General features: G+C 37.8%; 1 protein-coding gene across 1 annotated transcript in view; it reads right to left on the reverse strand.

The window, feature by feature from the left end:
* Positions 1-19,094, reverse strand: part of LOC117399496 (dynein axonemal heavy chain 11-like) — a 79,959-nt gene that overhangs the window by 2,489 nt on the left and 58,376 nt on the right. Inside the window, exons 66-78 of the mRNA XM_059021940.1 lie at positions 17,312-17,516; positions 16,690-16,854; positions 15,988-16,128; positions 15,364-15,534; positions 14,756-14,878; positions 14,023-14,216; positions 13,180-13,328; positions 12,929-13,056; positions 12,485-12,712; positions 10,341-10,532; positions 6,332-6,451; positions 1,559-1,801; positions 887-1,069 (exon numbers count right to left, since the gene is read on the reverse strand). Coding sequence (XP_058877923.1) covers positions 887-1,069; positions 1,559-1,801; positions 6,332-6,451; positions 10,341-10,532; positions 12,485-12,712; positions 12,929-13,056; positions 13,180-13,328; positions 14,023-14,216; positions 14,756-14,878; positions 15,364-15,534; positions 15,988-16,128; positions 16,690-16,854; positions 17,312-17,516 — 2,242 coding nt within the window. The remainder of the gene's footprint in view (positions 1-886; positions 1,070-1,558; positions 1,802-6,331; positions 6,452-10,340; positions 10,533-12,484; positions 12,713-12,928; positions 13,057-13,179; positions 13,329-14,022; positions 14,217-14,755; positions 14,879-15,363; positions 15,535-15,987; positions 16,129-16,689; positions 16,855-17,311; positions 17,517-19,094) is intronic.

The following is a 19,094-nucleotide window of genomic DNA, read 5'->3' on the forward strand; positions in this document are numbered from 1 at the left end:
CACGGAGAAACAAGGTTTGCAAAGAAAAGTTGGCTGAAATGTTTAAAATGACCCATGATAACTTGCAACATTTCCTTAATCATCCCCATTATTATAACAGTATGCACCCTATTTTTAAGTAAGTGTATTCTGCAGATGCAAGGTGCATATGAACCTCTTCTGTCACCCTGGGTGTTGGAATTTGAAAGTTCCATTGCAACCTCTGATTGGATGCAGCTTGTCAGTGCATCCAATCACAAAGCAGGAAGGTTCCAGGAGCATACAGAATGTTTAGTAAGAAATGGCACATGCCCTACTCTACACTTAAATCTTGTCATGTTAGTGCAATAACAACACAAACAGACAATAGAAAATAGCAGTGGCAGCAAAGGAAATCTGTCTGTGGTCATTTTTCTGTGTTTAAAAAACCTCAAAACCATGTCAACCAGAACCGTTGGGAAGTTTATAAAATAAATTAACATACAGTATGTACTGTACATTTGACAGACACTAAGACCTAGAGTCTTAAACTGCAACGTCTCTGAACCTGCTGGATTCGATCTTGAATGTAAGCCGCGTTTTGCTCAATAGATTTTTAAAGAACTGGCATCTCAGCCCATTGAATTGAATGGAAAGTCAAGGGCTGGTTGCAAAGTGCAAACCATATAGTTCAAAGATGAACACCTGACCAATTATCTAAACAGCAAGCTCTGAAGTCGAGAGGCAAGTATGGGTCTTGTATTGATGTCAGTATTGTTAACTCATCATTACAGCCTCTGCTCAGAGACAAAGCAAAACATCAACTTGTAATGCTGTTTACTGTAGCATTTTTAATCTTTATTCTCAATATTGTCAAAGTATTAGAAATAATAAAACCATAACTTTAAATTTGTATAAAATTACTTACCTTTAAACCCAAGTCCAATTCTTTTAATGATCTCCTTATTTCATGAATTAATAAATTCATGCGTTCACATTCTTGGAAGCAGACAACAATATAAGGAGTGCGTTCAGATGTCTTTAGCATTATCTCATGCATGTTGAATTTTTCAGGTAGTTTCTCCAAAATATCATCCAGAACATTTTTAACCTAATGAGGAGAAGTAATCTGTTATAATTCTTTTTCTTCATTCTGTTTTGTAGTAATATTAAAACCTTCATTTCTGCAGACAGAATTGTATTGGTTCTAAATAAATCTTTTTTTTACAAAGATACCACACACTACAGTATCATTTTAAGTACACTAAAGGACTGCTGACTACCCCTTACAAATTACTGACCCTCAAACCTTTGCATTCCCGCACTAAAATTAAATGTATGTTAAAAGTACTTCAGTTCCCCTAAATGCATTTTAAAGTAATACTTATACAGTACTCATGCAGTACTTTGTCGCATTTATTAAAGATGAAAGATTGTTATTTTGTGTATCACTATATTCTGATGGGAAGAAACGTAGCATAGGAATTGAAGGCGAAAGATGGTAATTATAAAACCACATGTCAGGCTGCTTATCACCTAGATACCCCTATAGATTCTGGTTGCTGTGAAGAGTGCACATGGTGCCTACAGTATATCTGACCTTCTCCTCCGCAGTCTGAACTGAGCCCTCTCCAATGGCCAAGTCCCGAGGCTGCATTTCTAAGATGGTCCTGAAGAGGTTATCTGAAATGACCGTCAGGAATTCGATTTCAGCGTTGGGGTGCAGGCCGTACAGCACAGGGCTTTCAGGGGGGAGCACATCATCAACATACTTGTGGTAGCCGACGTAATCCAGGTTTGGGGGAGCAACAAAACCAGGGGCAAGGAAGAGCTCCCCTTCTAGCTATAGGGGGGGGCGGGGGGAGGGAAAGGATCATGATTATTATTATTATTATTATTATTATTATTATTATTATTATTATTATTATTATTATTATTATTATTTATTTCTTAGCAGACGCCCTTATCCAGGGCGACTTACAATTGTTACAAGATATCACATTATACATTATTTCACATTATACAGATATCACATTATTTTTACATACAATTACCCATTTATACAGTTGGGTTTTTACTGGAGCAATCTAGGTAAAGTACCTTGCTCAAGGGTACAACAGCAGTGTCCCCAACTGGGGATTGAACCAACGACCCTCCGGTCAAGAGTCCAGAGCCCGAACCACTACTCAGAAAACAGGGGAAACCCCATTGCATGGAAGCACTAGCACAGACTTCTTCCAAAGAAATATGCTACTGTATGTGCTTACACAAAATGGTTAGCTTTAGAACAAAAACAGCAGTTGGGGAATAAATGCAATAAATGTGGTAGGACCGCTAGTACCCATGTATCAGGTACCCAGTGTCATGAATACTGTGTTTCTTCCCATCATATAATAACAGAAGAAAGTTTACAAACGAGAGGAGGCCATTCGGCCCATCTTGCTCGTTTGATTGTTAGTAGCTTATTGATCCCAGAATCTCATCAAGCAGCTTCTTGCAGGATCCCAGGGTGTCAGCTTCAAAATTACAGGGGAGTTGCTTCCAGACTCCCACAATTCTCTGTGTAAAAAAGTGCTTCCTATTTTCTGTTCTGAATGCCCCTTTATCTAATCTCCATTTGTGACCCCTGGTCCTTGTTTCTTTTTTCTGGTTGAAAAAGTCCCTTGGGTTGACATTGGGGCAGTTTACAAGCAAAAACTGAAAAGCGTGACAACAGATCTCTCGTGCTTTTATTGTCATGACAGTTCTGCTTCCACGTTTACATGAGAGTTTATTTTAGAGAGAATTTAGTCGTCCAAATGCAAACAACCTCATTAATAATAGAATAATGGGAGGGTTTATTTAAATATCACCAAACGCGCTGAAAAGAGATGCTGCGCGATAAAGGATATTGTTCAAATAATGCATAGGGATTTACATGAGGCTTTATGCGCTAGGCAGAGATGAAGAGAAGGTTACCCCCCATCTGTCTAGAATGCAAAAGGCTTGCAGTTAAAACGGTTCATGCTGCCAAGAAGAAGAAAATAATAATAGTTATTACTATTATTGTTTAGAATTAATTGTTCTAGAAATGGTAGAAGTATCATGTGTACAAAAAGCAACAGCACTCACCAATTCCCATTACTGCTTTTCTTATGCTTCTTAGGCTAATGATGTCCTTTCACACACCCATATATATTAGTCTTAGCCAACTGCGTAACTGTTAATGTGCTAAACAAAAGGATTATGCGTTCAATAATCACACATATGCGTTAATGTGGAACAAATATATTAAAAACAACTCATGATGTGTTGGTTTCAAACACAGGTACTCTGTTGAAATATTAAAATTAATTATGTAGAAAATGCGGAAACTTACACAAACGCTGTTAATATAATAAATACATAATTTGTGTGTATTTGCTAATTAGTTATAAGGGTATATAAAATCATAGGCCTACTTACAACGTAGTTGCGACAAAAATGGATGGATGGAGAAGACTCAGACAAACACTGGCTAGATTAAGTCTTGTATGGGAAGAACTCCTTCAGTCCCATGCAATGGGTTTGCAGGAAAAGAATTGTGCATCTATTGCTTTTTTATCTAGCGCTTTCTTTCCAGCAGACACCCTCATCCACTTCGTCCCTCTGTTTGGTGGGAGGAGGTTGTGCTTCACGAGTCTTTCTCTGACGAACAATGGATTGAAACATTTCGGGTCATCCGACCTACGTTTGAACAACTGGTGGAACTTGTACGGGTGGACATGGAGCCGTCACCAATACATGTACGTACACCTGTGCACTGCAGAAGCGAGTGGGTATTGCTCTGTACAAACTTCTCGGACCGCTGATTCGGCAGGACTGTGCAAAGCAGAACGGGTGCCCACCTCAGCGGGAGCCGGGGTAGGCATCTGCAGTTCTCTTGTTACTGTGCGCAGAAATTCGGCGTGCAACGCAACCACCTCTTGGTGCTGTTGATCAGCGTGGTCCAGCCTTTCCAAAAGGTGGCTGCATTGCCGATCCTGCCTGGCAGCGGTGTGTGCAATCAGACGGTACATCCTTCTGTACTCCAGGCGCATCAGACGATGCTCCTGGATCAGCAGCTACAGCAGCTACAGCGTTCGAACCAACTTTAATTTAAAGAAGAACAGTTGTGAATTGCTTCACAGCTTTTGTTTTACATGTGAATCCCAAAAATAATATGTGAAAAACAAAACATATCGCATATGCGCACACACTTAGCCCGGCATGCGTAAAATGGCTTGATATCCCCAACCATTTGTTTTTTCACAAATTATTATTAGGATTCAAATGTAAAACAGAAGCTGTGAAACAATTCACAACTGGTCTTCTTTAAATTAAAGTTGTTTTGAAAATGCTAGCTGCAAAATAATAGTATAAATAATAGTATAAATCAACATCTCTATATGCAATTTATATATAATTTAGCCGCGACCCTCATCAGGAGAAGCGGATTGATAATAATGGATGGATGGATATTTAACTGATTTGTATTAGTAAGACTGGGATAAGGAAAATCTTACTTACACTACAGAGGATGACAGAAAGACCGTATCCCAGAGAAGAGCATTCTTTTACATAGGGGAAATGAAGGAGGTATTGTGTTATTTCATGAAAGTCTATCGTTAAGTATTTTGCACGACTGTGGAGTTTGTTGCTATGGGACTAATTAGGCCAATTAGCGCGCACTTTACCGTGCTTTATCAAAGTGTAATGACATTTAAGTCACACACTTTTTTGCCGTGCACTTTTGGAACGAGCACAATCATGCGTCATTTGCGCGTGACACGTCATGAATGCACTATAGTAGCGCGATTAAAACTTGCATGTAAACACCGCCACAGTCAATACCTTTTAGAATTTTGAATGCTTGAAATCAGATCGTCGCATAGTCTTCTTTGTTCAAGATTGAATAGATTAAATTCTTTAGCCTGTCTGCATATGACATGCCTTTTAAACCTGGAATAAATCTGGTCGCTCTTCTTTGCACTCTTTCTACAGCAGCAAAATCCTTTTTGTAGTGAGGTGGCCAGAACCAAACACAATATTCTAAATTAAGTCTTACTAATGCATTGTAAAGTTTTAACATTACTTCCCTTGATTTAAATTCAATGCTTTTCACTATATATCCGAGCAATTTGTTGGCCTTTTTATAGCTTCCCCACATTGTCTAGATGAAGACATTTCTGAGTCAACATAAACTCCTAGATCGTTTTCATAGATTCCTTCTTCAACTTCAGTATCTCCCATATGGTTTTATAATGCACATTTTTATTGCCTGCGTGCTGTACCTTACACTTTTCTCTATTAAATGTAATTTGCCATGTGTCTGCCCAGTTCTGAATTGATCATTTTGGATGACCTTTGCTGCTGCAATGGTGTTTGCCACTCCTATTTTTGTGTCGTCTGCAAATTTAACAAGTTTGCTTACTATACCAGAATCTAAGTCATTAATGTAATTGTTTTGCACCTTTAATACTACATTTTTTAAAAATAGCCATCCTTTTTCTGTGGATGTTTTCTCTATTTTACTCCAATCTCCTTCTGTTAGTCTCTGTTTTATTCCTTCATAATTTGCCTTTTTAAAACTGTACACCTTAGCTTCAGTTGTTACTTTTAAAAAGCACTTCAAATGAGACCTGAGTTTGCCAATTGTTCTCTGACCCGTTTTAGTTATTCTGTCTTATTTGAAAAGACTAAATCAAGGCATGCCTCCCGTCTAAGGGGTGCATTGCCAAATTGCATTAGGAAGCAGTCATTTGTCATATCCACCATTTCAATTTTGGCTTTCCTGCTCCCCACTGGGTTTTCCCATTTTATATGGGGGATTATAAATCACCCATTAGTATAGCTTCTCCTTTGCTATATGCATTTCTAATGTCATTGTATAACAGATTATTTTGCTTGGTGTCTGAATTTGGCGGTCTATAGCATGCCCCTATTACTATGCCCTTTGAATTTGTACAATAAAAAGTACAGGATACACTATAAAGTTATATAACTATATATTGTTCATTAAAAAAGTAATACTTATTCTGCTACAAAACTTAAATATAGCAACATATTACAAGAGATGAATCACTACAAATAATATATCAGTAGGGGGTGTTATTAACCTTTGACGCATGTTGTTTTGGTTCGTTCTCTAGATGCTGTGCACCACTATGCACAATATTCACAACAAGATTCATAATTCTGACAGTTGCAATACATTATGCTAACGTGTAGCTCTCAGTCAGTTAAAAAACTGCAACAGGCCATGACATGTATTAGCACTCTTCACTGCTGTTACATTTATGGATTGCTGGCTACCTTAAGTTCTCGGGAACATAAATAGAAATAATGCTCCTCCAAGGATGAAATGAATATTTACCATATCAGGATGCATGAACTCCTCAAGGTAGGTGTGACACAGTCGCCTGTCCCAGTCATCAGTGATGTGCCCCCCATACATGATCTCACCAAACAGATAGCACAGATCCTCCCAGGGGACCTGCACGTGGGGGAGATGCAGCATGTTATTTATAAGAACTCTTAACAATAAGGTTTACATATAAGGATTTTCTAATTGGAGAAACATTGCATTTTTAATCCAAACACATTTCAAATCAAATGCCATTGCTGCTGCTCCCTGGTATCAATCCTAGACTTTTCCAGAGCATGTCTTTGATAAAGCAGCTACTGCACATAATCAATTTGAGCAGTTGATTATTATTTTACTATATTTGAATTCTCATTAAAAAATGTGGTGTAAGTAATTACAACACTCAATAACCAGGTGGCACCAAGGACTGACACACACACACACACACACGAATCACATTTTAACAGCTTAACAAACAGGCTGTAGGGTTTAAAACACAGCACATTACTTTCCCTTGGCTTCTGCTTTGTTGTATGTATTCCTGCAATATCTTTTGTAACATAATCACAATTGTTTTGATATTTTTATTAACATATCCCTGGTCAGTTTTGGCCAGTTTTGTTGCACCGTGGTTATGAGTCTTCCTGTCAAAATGTCTTTAGAATTCACCACATCGGCGGCTTCAATCCAACCTGTTCAATCAGAAACATTTCATTGGTTCCCAACTCCTCTCACAAAGCTCAGCATTTTGATTGGTTCATTTGTCCAACCTGCTCGCTCTGGCACAGTTTCAGAGTAGTGTGATCAGGTTTATGAAGAAGCATGACAAGCCCCATATAAATCACAACATCCACTTTACAGACCACTGCCCAGTTAGAGCAAAGATGAAAAAATGCACAGGGGCATACCTCCAACCACATGAATATTTATCTTTTTACTCAAAATGTGATTTATTTAATTATTGCCATTATATGGGCCTTGTCATGCATATTCATAAACCTGTTCCTGCCCCTCGTAACCTGTTCAGGAGAGATCAGGCAAGATCCTGGCAACGATGACAGACAGATGAACCAATCAAAACTCTGAACTTTGAGAGGCGTCTGGAACCAGGTAAATGTTTCTGATTGAACAGGTTAGATTGAAGCAGCTGATGTTTTGAATTCAGAAGACATTTATACGAGAAGACCTGATACATAACTGATGTGAAACTGAAATAATTGGTCAAAACTAATTTATGACCAGGGATATGTTAATAAAAATATCAAAACAATCACCATTATGTTGAAAAAAATATCACAGGAATACGTACATCAAAGCAGAAGTTTTGGTAAAGTAACACGTTGTGTTTTAAACCCTATAAACTGTCCAGCAAAACTTTAAAACAGTTAAAGTATGGTGTAATTATTTATTATTATTATTATTATTATTATTATTATTATTATTATTATTATTTCACTAGTTTATTTTTCTGAAGTATTATTCATTCAAACAACAATTAACCTTTGTACAGTTTCAGCTGGAAAGGGCAATACAAAAAAAGTCAAAGCAAAGCAGCGTCCTGAATTCATAACAATGACTAATACAGGAAACACACAATCATTTGTACCTGCATTGTGCTGGAAATTGCTGCCATCATCAACACTAATTGCAGTGATCACTTATGCAGTGCTATGCACTGTCACATTTGCTGCATGTAATTACATTTGAGAAAATGCTTCATTGCCTGCCTAATGAATTCTCTGTATATTCACATTCAATTTACTGTTTTGTTAACATAATGAAGGGCATTTATTCTTGAAAAAAAGGAGAGAATAAAAACACCAACAGAAAGTAATTGGTTATGACCTGAACTATATGGAGTGTCAGAAACCCAGCTCAGCGTTATAAAAAAACAATAGCAGATAATAACAGTACATTTCTTATACTGTGGCTATGCCCCCATTCTGAGATAATGTATTGATTTAAATCAAAGCTGGTACTAAATCTAAATGTTCTGCTCTCAATGGCGACGTTTACATACACAAGTCATGACAGTTTTCCTCACAATGTGTTTGCCGTACTTTTCAGGAAATGCATTGCTATGCAGTTCTGATTTAGGAAAAAAAAAAAAAAAAAACGGCCGTAACAATGCAGATTACTCAATTCATAGTCATTTAGGGGAGGGGATATTTAAATGTCCGTGTCTGCTTACTAAGTAGGAAAAGAACAACTCTATATCGTGAAGAGAGCTTCATGCGATGCCATGAAGATAAAAACATATAACAAGAGAAATGAATCCACGTGTTGTCGCGCACATTCTGAATTATGCCGCGCATTAGCTACTTGTTTGCCTGGTTACCTTTCCAACACACAAACACGCAATTTTATAAATTATAATTTCTACAAGTTTTACTACTTAGAATTTATATTTGTGTGTGTGTGTGTGTTTGTGGAACATCTAAACGTTAAATTTCATTAACACTAGAAATGCCTTTTACATTACATATTTTTATTTGGAATATAACCTACAATATTCTATTTATATATATATATAAATACATACATACATGTATATACATATATATACATACATGGGGAAATGGGAAGAACAATTACTTAGAAAATCGGAAAGAGAACCTTTAGAATACATTCGGTTTGTAGATGATATTTTTGGGGTTTGGACACATGGAGAAGAGTCGCTTTTCCAGTTTCATAAAATGGCAAATGAATAACAGAGCCAGCATTGCATGATATAATAAAAATATAAGTTTATATAAAGTAGTGTTAATTAGAATTAATACAGATTCAAAGATAGAAGTAAAAATGATGTCACAATATATAGAACACCATTACATCATGCAAGAATAAATCATGGATTTGAATGTGAACAATAACAAATAGTTGTCATGCCGTCAAAAACCTATAAATACCTCCAATGTTTTGATTCAAACACAGGCTCCCTTGAGAAAGATATGTACAACATATCGAAACGTTGGGCAGCTGGCTCTTTGAGCTAATATATATATATATATATATATATATATATATATATATATATATATATATATAGACACACACACACACACACACACACAAGCCTGTTGTTATCTCTACTGGACCTGGCACCCATCAATTCCTTCATTTTGTACAAGAAATGCACCGGGAAAATATCAGTAGGAGAGATTTCATCATGAAGCTAGCCACAGCGCTTTGGCAGAAACATTTCGATCAGAAAACTGCAAAGCTGCAGGCTGCAGCAGCTCAACCTGGATTCACACACAAGAGAAATCATATGTTATTTTCATTTTAGATTAAAAACTATTTTAGTTTTTACAGTTTTGTATGTACATAAACCTATTTACACACTAGTCTCTTTTGAAATGTTTATTTTATAATAGTTTTTCATTTTTTGAAGTAGTGCTTTATATGTGGCAAGTTAGAAAATAAACCCTTTTATGTTTAATTGTTCATTTAAATACGGCGTTTCAGCTGTGCAGATGTTTGATATGATGTGCTTGAATAAAACTTTTGAGTTGTACCTGATAGTTTGTCTTTCATTTTAATATTGATGATGTTTAAAATGTACCATCATAATGACTGCCGTCGGCGGGTGTAGTTATGAGTATAACCGCGGCGGCTCTAGTGTTGAAGTAGTCCATAATAGTCCAAATACATTTTGTGTGTGTGTGTGTGTGTGTGTGTGTGTTTTGTAAGGCCTTTCTGCTGGAGATTACGTGAGATTCCGCCAGTTAAACTGGATCTTGACTGCTGAAACCTCGTGAGCCACAAGCACGATTCCTGCTCCGGTTTACATGGGTTTTTACAGCTATTTTTATCATGAGAAAGCGATTGACCCTGCCTTTAAAGTCGCGCTGCCAAAAGGACGTCCTTTTGCTGTTTTACGATGTATTCGTGTGACAACATCACACAGTCATCACCGTAGAGTCGATTTTCACATGCAAAACTATCTGCAGTGCTTCCCATACTGCCCCTACATGGATGCAATGATTCATGTGCTGTTGTATGACAGATCTCATACCTTGGTGTTTGCTTCGAGGTAGTTGTACAGGACATTGACGGATATGGTGAGGTCTCCGGTGTTGAAGGGATAGCTTCGGTTCCAGCCCTGAGGTCCAAACTTGCGCCTTTCAGCAACACAGGCGTGGAAATAACAGAGACAGAACAGGATGCTTTTGAACTCCTGCTCCCTGGCACACATTTCCAGGGTGTCCTGACAACATCAAGAATTACATAGTAGAATAAAAGTAGAAAACATTAGTGGAGGCTTTGAGTAAATTGTTGATGCTCATAATGCATCACAGTAGAAAAATGCAACACAGCAGTGTGTATATATTATATATATATATATATATATATATATATATATATATATATATATATATATATATATATATATATATATATATATATATATATACACACAAAGTGCCTTGCAAAAGTATTCAGACCCCTGACCAATTCTCTCATATTACTGAATTACAAATGGTACATTGAAATTTCGTTCTGTTTGATATTTTATTTTAAAACACTGAAACTCAAAATCAATTATTGTAAGGTGACATTGGTTTTATGTTGGGAAATATTTTTAAGAAAAATAAAAAACTGAAATATCTTGCTTGCAAAAGTATTCAACCCCCACACATTAATATTTGGTAGAGCCACCTTTCGCTGCAATAACAGCTTTAAGTCTTTTGGGGTAAGTATGTACCAGTTTTGCACACAGTGTCGGATTGATTTTGGCTCATTCTTCTTGGCAGATTTGCTCCAGGTTGTTCAGGTTGGTTGGACGACGCTTGTGGACCGCAATTTTCAAACAGTGCCACAGATTCTCAATGGGATTGAGATCAGGACTTTGACTGGGCCACTGTAGGACATTCACCTTTTTGTTCTTGAGCCACTCCAATGTTGTTTTGGCCTTGTGCTTGGGATCATTGTCCTGCTGAAAGGTGAATTTCCTCCCAAGCTTCAGTTTTTTAGCAGACTGAAGCAGGTTCTCTTGCAGTATTTCCCTGTATTTTGCTCCATCCATTCTTCCTTCAATTTTAACAAGATGCCCAGTCCCTGCTGATGAGAAGCATCCACACAGCATGATGCTGCCACCACCATACTTCACTGTAGGGATGGTGTGTCTTGAGGCATGGGCAGTGTTAGGTTTGCGCCACACATAGTGCTTTGAGTTTTGGCCAAAACGCTCTATCTTGGTCTCATCTGAGCACAAAACTCTCATGCATTCTGGCAAATTCCAGACGTGCTTTCAGATGGTACTTTTTGAGTAACGGCTTCTTTCTTGCCACCCTCCCATACAGTGTTATGCAGAGCTCTTGATATGGTTGACTGGTGCACCATTACTCCACTCCCAGCCACTGAACTCTGTAGCTCCTTCAAAGTGATTGTTGGCCTCTCTGTGGCTTCTCTCACAAGTCTCCTTCTTGTTTGAGCGCTGAGTTTTGAGGGACGGCCTTTTCTTGGCAGTGCCTGGGTGGTGTGATGCAGCTTCCACTTCCTGATTATTGATCCAGCTGTGCTCACTGGGATATCCAAACACTTGGATATTATTTTGTACCCTTTCCCTAATCTATGCATTTGTATTACTTTATCTCTAACTTCTGTAGAATGCTCTTTGGTCTTCATTTTCCTTCAGATTCACAGCCTGACCAATGATCCTTCAACAGTGGGGTTTTTATCCAGAAAATGTGACAGCAACTTTAATGGTTCACAGGTGGAGGCCAATGGTAAGGTAATTGTGTCCTCGTTAGGGCAATTTCTTTCATCGGTGTAAACTGGGAGCTTCCACAGCACAGGGGTTGAATACTTATGCAAGCAAGATATTTCAGTTTTTTTATTTTTCTTAAAAATATTTCCCAACATAAAACCAATGTCACCTTACAATAATTGATTGAGTTTCAGTGTTTTAAAATAAAATATCAAACAGAACGAAATTTCAATGTACCATTTGTAATTCAGTAATATGAGAGAATTGGTCAGGGGTCTGAATACTTTTGCAAGGCACTGTATATATATATATATATATATATATATATATATATATATATATATATATATATATATATATATATATATATATATATATATATATATATATATATATATATATATAAGTAACTTTAACAGGAAACAATGAGGACCACTTTCTGCTCCTACCTGGTCAAAGTTGTACAAGGCAGCGTGCAGGTTAGCCAGCATGCCAGTAGGGGGCTCGTTGGTAATTTTAATGGAGTTCTCCAGTATGCCTTGTGGGATGCTGTGCTCATCCGGGGTTGCTGCTGGTTCGGCACTGATGAACACCCTGTAGTCTGGGTGGCTGCCCTCACTGTACTTCTCCAGTAACTTCTCCAGGGTTCCTAACCACTTGGCCACCAAATGGACATTCTGTAGATGGACCATAAAATATTAACCCTGGTCTTTGTTTAGAACTCTATGATTGAATGATGGAAGTTCTTATGTTCATCTTAAGTGACCTTACCCTTAAAATAAAGCCAGACATACTGTGAGGCTACAGATCAGGTAATATAAACGGACTTCAAATCGAAAGGGTTAATATATTACCTTAATAGCACATGAAAACCAGAAATGATTACTTCTCACCTGCAGAATTACCCAGTGTCCTTCGTGGGATGCCTTTTCCAGGGCTTTCTCAGCTACTACCTCCTGCCCCTGCCCGAGGGATACATTGTGAAGCTTCCCGAGATCAATGGTGAATCCCAGCTTCTTACCTTTACAATAGAAATTACACACACTCAACCAATTGGCAAGATGAATCTCAAGTAAATAAAGTTAGTTGAATCAGCATTCTGTTATTTTTTCAGTTATTATTATTATGGCTATTGTTACCATACCAAGAGACTCCACATCCTTCAGAGGGTTCACTCCTGCAGACAGGATGAAGAACACTGGGGTGGCAGGGCTACTCTCCTCATATGATTTAGCAAACTCCATCCGGGCACCCTCTACATACTTAGAGCCAATGTTTTCTTCGACATAGTTTCTGTACAGAAGACCACAATTATAATCTCAAAAGAAATCCAATTGTTACATCACTGACATTTCATTTTGTATCACCTTTAGCTTATTAGTTTTTCATGCAGTACAAACAATTGTTCTTCTTGTGTTGTTTCTATGATGAAGAGCTGTAGTTTACAGGGACAGGGGCTCCTTTTATTGCAGCCTTTTCAATAGGGGGAAAGGTAGCTATAGGCAATTGTAATACAGTGCCTCTTGTCATTCCACAATGTTTTAGTTTAACATTTCAACATGCTATTGCACCTTTAAAGATAACTTGTGCTGGTTTATGTCCACACATTGAAAATATGCAGCCAAACAGCAGCAGGCAATACATTACTTTGTCTAAAAAGCAAACCCTTTTGCTTTTGTTGTAGAAAAAAACAACAATAATCTAAAAGGCAGCCATAGGTGATTCAATCAGCTAATTTCTTCAAAAGTGCCTATGCTGCTTTATTCAGCAATCTTTTTTTATGGGCTCTGAAATCAGTGGAGACACAACAACAGATTGGCTGACATGCAGTTCTATCCAGCAAAGCTTGTGATTGAATCATTGAGCATTAGACACTGCTGGGATTAGCTAAAGAACACTTTGTAAAAGACAAACTGTGTATTTATATGCTGTTCCATTTATTGCCTAGCAGTTTATATAAGTCCAGTGTAACACAGGAATGCCGGACCTGACTGCGTATGTCATTCTGTCAGGGCGGAGAGCTCTCAACATAATGAGTTTCTGCAGAGAGCTCTTGTTTTTCCACTCCTGTGGAAACTTCTCTCTCTCAGGACACTCCGACTCCACCAGCTTCTTCCAACGCTTTGCTGACCCTTCGATATCCCTGTCCAGCCCCCGAAACCCATCCCACATGGACATGGTCTGCAAGACAAAGGAGGCTTCATTACTGCAACCTTGAAAGTGACTAATGCATCCACATTGTTCATGAACTGTGGCGTTTTCATAAGGGAACCAAGAGAAAACGGTAATATGTTGTAGAGAAAGGTAAGTCTCAAGTAAGTGCCTTTAGGTATAAATGTACAGCTATGGCCAAAAGATTTGCAACACCCTATAGAATTAACTAATTTTGCTTCATAAGAATGAAACCTGCTGGATTATGTTACATTAACATATTGAATTACATATCGCTTTACAGTTTTCCATATATTGACCGAAAATTGAAAACTGTGACATTTTGAAATCTAACATGAAATACTGTATTACTATTATGGCTTCTGGTAGACTTTTGCGATATAATTTTGTAGTTTCTTTTATTGCATGGTGTTAAATAAAATATAAAAAATATGTTCATTATATATGTGCATTAAATTAATGCCTCAATCCTAAAATTCTAGGTGATGCAAAACCTTTGTCCATAGCTGTACATTCCGACTAATAGTATGTCAGATGAAAGCAATTACCTTGATGGCACTCCAGGCCTGGGAAGACAGGAAGTGGACAGGACTCTTGCTGCTGAGCTCAATGTTGAATCTCAGAAGGAAATCCAGCTCCTGAGGATCTATCGCCTTGTTTATCAGAAGAATCTAAACAGGCAAGAGATTTAGTTATTAAAAATATAACTGGTGGAATTGTTAGAGTGGAATATACTGACCTGCATGCTGCTGAATGTAGGTAATGTAAATGTTACTGTATTATTATTATTATTATTATTATTATTATTATTATTATTAAGTATCACAGCTACTAGGGAGGGATATATCTATTTTTGGAATTATATTAAAAAAGGTCACTAGAAAGAATGGATTGCAAATGCCTGGAGTTCATTTAGTTCCAAAAGGACATACAGTGTGTCTCATGAAAAACAATGAACTGTTTTTTTACACATTTTCAGTGATCCACCCAGCACAGCATAACATAACATCATCTAAAACTAAAGTTGAAGCCTTGACTGAATGGTGATCAATATACTTTAATGCCATCTTAAATCTGGAAGTCATTTTAATTGAAGTTAACACAATGAGATGATGGATTTTCATTACTGTTGGCAGGCTGCCTCAGATTTGCTCACCTGGAAGGCTGTTTGTGACAAGAAGGTTAGCTTGTCTCGTTCAAAGAGCCCACGGCTGGTGTACAGAAATACAGAGTAGGTGATGCAGTCCTTCAAGCTGACAACTCTCTCCTGCACCTCATCACACTTCTCAGCCCGCTCAATGGCTTTATGGAAGACTATATTAAATGTCTGGCAGAATACACAGGTGGATATGTTACAACAGCACTGACAGGCCACCTGAGCAACCACAGTAACCTTAAAACTGAAAAAAAACCTTAAAACTGAAAAAAACACTTGGTGGAAATGTACTAGAGATATTAAAATGGCACTGGCAAACAAGGCAATGTGTTATTGGTGTATTATACATTAATAAATAAAGCATCTACTGAAACTTATTTCAGCACAAAAAAATAACCAATTAAAACACATGACAATTGACAATTGACCATAGCGACTGATTTCTCAAAAACTCGAATTTACAAATAGTTGAACTCCCTTAAAAGCAAGTTACATTGCAATAAGCATCACAGGTCAACTATGTAATACAATTTCCAGTGCTTATTGTTATAAACATCATACATTTTATTTCCTCCACATTATCTGGAATATGTTTTAAACAATAGGTAATGCTCTATGGCTTACCTTCAGAGAAAACTGGTACATGGGGTTTATTTTGCTCAGATCATTAATGATAAAGTATAGAACAGATGCCCTTTCTGCTGCAGGTCGGTAGAACTCACGGGCCTCGTTGATCTTTATTTCATTCTCTTTTGCTTCAAACACCTGTAAAGATACAGTATGACATTACTGGGGGAATAGAAAACTGCTCAAAATGGAAACGGGTGACTTTCTGAAAAAAAACGGTTCTACCCTTTGACCTTGCTGTTTGATTAGACGCTGCTTTCTTAGGGACTGAAATGTATGAAACGATGGAAGTGGAGTGGAGCGCTGCACATGTAAATAGTGTTTTGTGTATTCTGTATTTAATTCTGGCAGGGATGGGTATATTCCCATCCCTGCCGAATCCACGTGTGGAATGTGGCTGGGTCTTAATTGAATAATTGATCATCAATTAAGTCCCAACCATAAAGGGAGTTAAAACCTTTGTTTGTTGGAGGTAGTTAGGAGAAGAGCTGGGAGTAGCAGGCTGTGCTCGCACTGTGATAGCATTGCTTGGGTGTGAGTTTTTCTTTTGTTTGCATTGTTATTTGTTTAACCTTTTTATTTTTGTTTAATAAAAGTGTGCCTCAGCGTTTAAACTGCAGATCTCTCTGTATCCGAGTCTCCCTCTTCTGGTAACCAGCCTTGCCACGACACTACCTTTTCACCTGGAGTCCTGCTTACTTTGCACTCAATCTCAGCGGCGGTCAGCTTGGTGGTCTCTAGCTTCTCCACCAGCACTGTGTCACCCAGGAAGCTCCCCTTGGCTGCAGAGAGGCGGGTCAGCAGCTCATCCTCCAGCCTCTTCAGCTCGATCTTGAAGTCGTTCTGCTGCTTGGTGAGCTCAGACTGCAGCAGGAAACACAAACAAGAGTCCTTTTAATAGCTGTGTGTTAAGATGCACTGCTGCCCTGACATTCTCCATCAATAAAGGCCAAAACAAAAGAAGAATGTAAATATTATCTCGTAATAACGCAATAAATGTTTTTCTTTGTAGCTCTAATTAGATTCCGTAATGTTACATGTATCTACCGCAGGCAATTTGAAATGAAATGTAGCTCCTGAACTCAGGTCAAACGGTCTTATAAAAGGTATGGGGACAGTAAAAAAATAAATAACAAAGAAAATGAAATTGAAATGAAAATGAAGCTGCCTACTCTTTAACCAGAACAAAAGTAATAGGCTGTATCCACACCTGGTTGTGACAATGGCACCTACAGTGTGAAAATGGGAATTGAAACGGTTACCGGTTAAGTACATTGATGGATGATTAATCCCTGTGACAATGTGAAGCCTCTAGACCCACCTTGAGTTTCTCCAGGTCGGGCCTCTCTGTGCTGACCACCTCAGCCAGCAGCTGCTCCTCCAGACCATCCCGGGTCACAGTGAAGTTGATGAGTGTGCTCTGGGCCTGCATCTCCGGCTTGTAGTGGGGGTTCGCCAGCTTGGTGTGCAGAATTAACCGGAACCTGCTACTGTACTCGCACTCCTTATCCCCGATCCTGATGTATCTGAAGAGTCAATAGTGTTGGATGTTAAGCTATCACTAGAATGGGGCACTATACAGCTATGGCCAAAAGTTCTGCATCACCTACAATTTTAGAATTGAGACTAAATAAATAAATAAATAAATAAATAAACAAACTATGAACATAATTTATATATTTTATTTAACATCATGTAATCAAAGAAACTACAAAATGATATCGCAAAAGTCTAACGGAAGCCATAATAGTAGTACAGTATTTGTATGTAAGATTTCAAACTGTCACATTTTTTGATTTGTCAGTTTTTCGTTAAGCATGTGGCAAACTACAAAGCGGTATGTAATTCAATATGTTAACGTAACCTTATTCAGCAGGTTTCATTCAACTTCATGAAGCAAAATTAGTTAATTATATAGGGTAATGCAAAACTCTTGGCCATAGCTGTACTGTAAGAACATTTTCCATCTATAATGAAGACTACTTGTGATCTGATATGCTGTACTCCTTAGGTGGGATCTTTTCTACCTTGCAGATAAACCGTACACAGTCCTTTAAATTTCAGATCGGAGATAAATGATCTCCTTGTAGTCAATATATATCACTATGTGTATTTCATTTAAATTAGGATTGTCTGAAACCCCATGTTTCATTTTTTTTTTTCTAATTACCAAACGGTTGTCAGCAAATGGTCATTTTATGGCCCTGCTTTCAACAGTGTGGGCCAGGTTCAACTCTATATCTTTACAACACAGAATTAATGCACTATTGATAGAACCATTAGTAGACCAAATTAAAGTCTGTGGTGATGGATTGGCCCATGGGGTTCTGTCAGACACGAAAGGAATAATTAGTATTCATTACTTCACACTCTACAACATTCCAATTATTAATGAACTTCAGCTGTTGGGCTGCACCATATCCATCACTAACAACTTAGTAGCCTTTATTAATCAAAGGAAAAACAAGGTACTAGGTCATCTACAAGGAATAAACATATAATCTGATTTACCACTAGAAATTACCAAGGTGGTGGAAGAACTCAATTGAGGACTAGAAAGATTTTTTTTCTTTTAATATACTTTACCATTCATGTCATTAAACAGGATCACTCTACACTACAATGTCCTTGTGCCATAAAATTACCCATACTGCTTGATACAGTACCTTCTGCAATAATTTACTCCACCAGTCATTTGCACCTCCTGATTACAAACTGATCTCTCTCTCTCTCTCTCTCTCTCTCTCTCTCTCTCTCTCTCTCTCTCTCTCTCTCTCTCTCTCTCTCTCTCTCTCTCTATATATATATTTTTGATAAAATAGTGCATACCAGATCCTTACTGAAGGACAAGAACAAAGAGATCCTACTGTGTTGGCTGAGATTGGTCCTAAATGCACCTTAACAGTACATTAACTTAATTCAGCCTCAATCAGATGTGGTAAAATCTATACAAAAGCTCCTCCTGTCTGACACTTCCGATTAGCTACCTTCCTGGCTGCCTCTCCAAGAAAGGGATGCCAAATCTTCTAAATCAAAATCTTGTTTAGTTGAAACTAAGTGGAGGTCATTCCTGTCCCACAAAATCAATGTGTTATGTCTTTTGC

This window comes from Acipenser ruthenus, chromosome 4, assembly GCF_902713425.1.
Source record: "Acipenser ruthenus chromosome 4, fAciRut3.2 maternal haplotype, whole genome shotgun sequence".
Classification (NCBI taxonomy): domain Eukaryota; kingdom Metazoa; phylum Chordata; class Actinopteri; order Acipenseriformes; family Acipenseridae; genus Acipenser; species Acipenser ruthenus.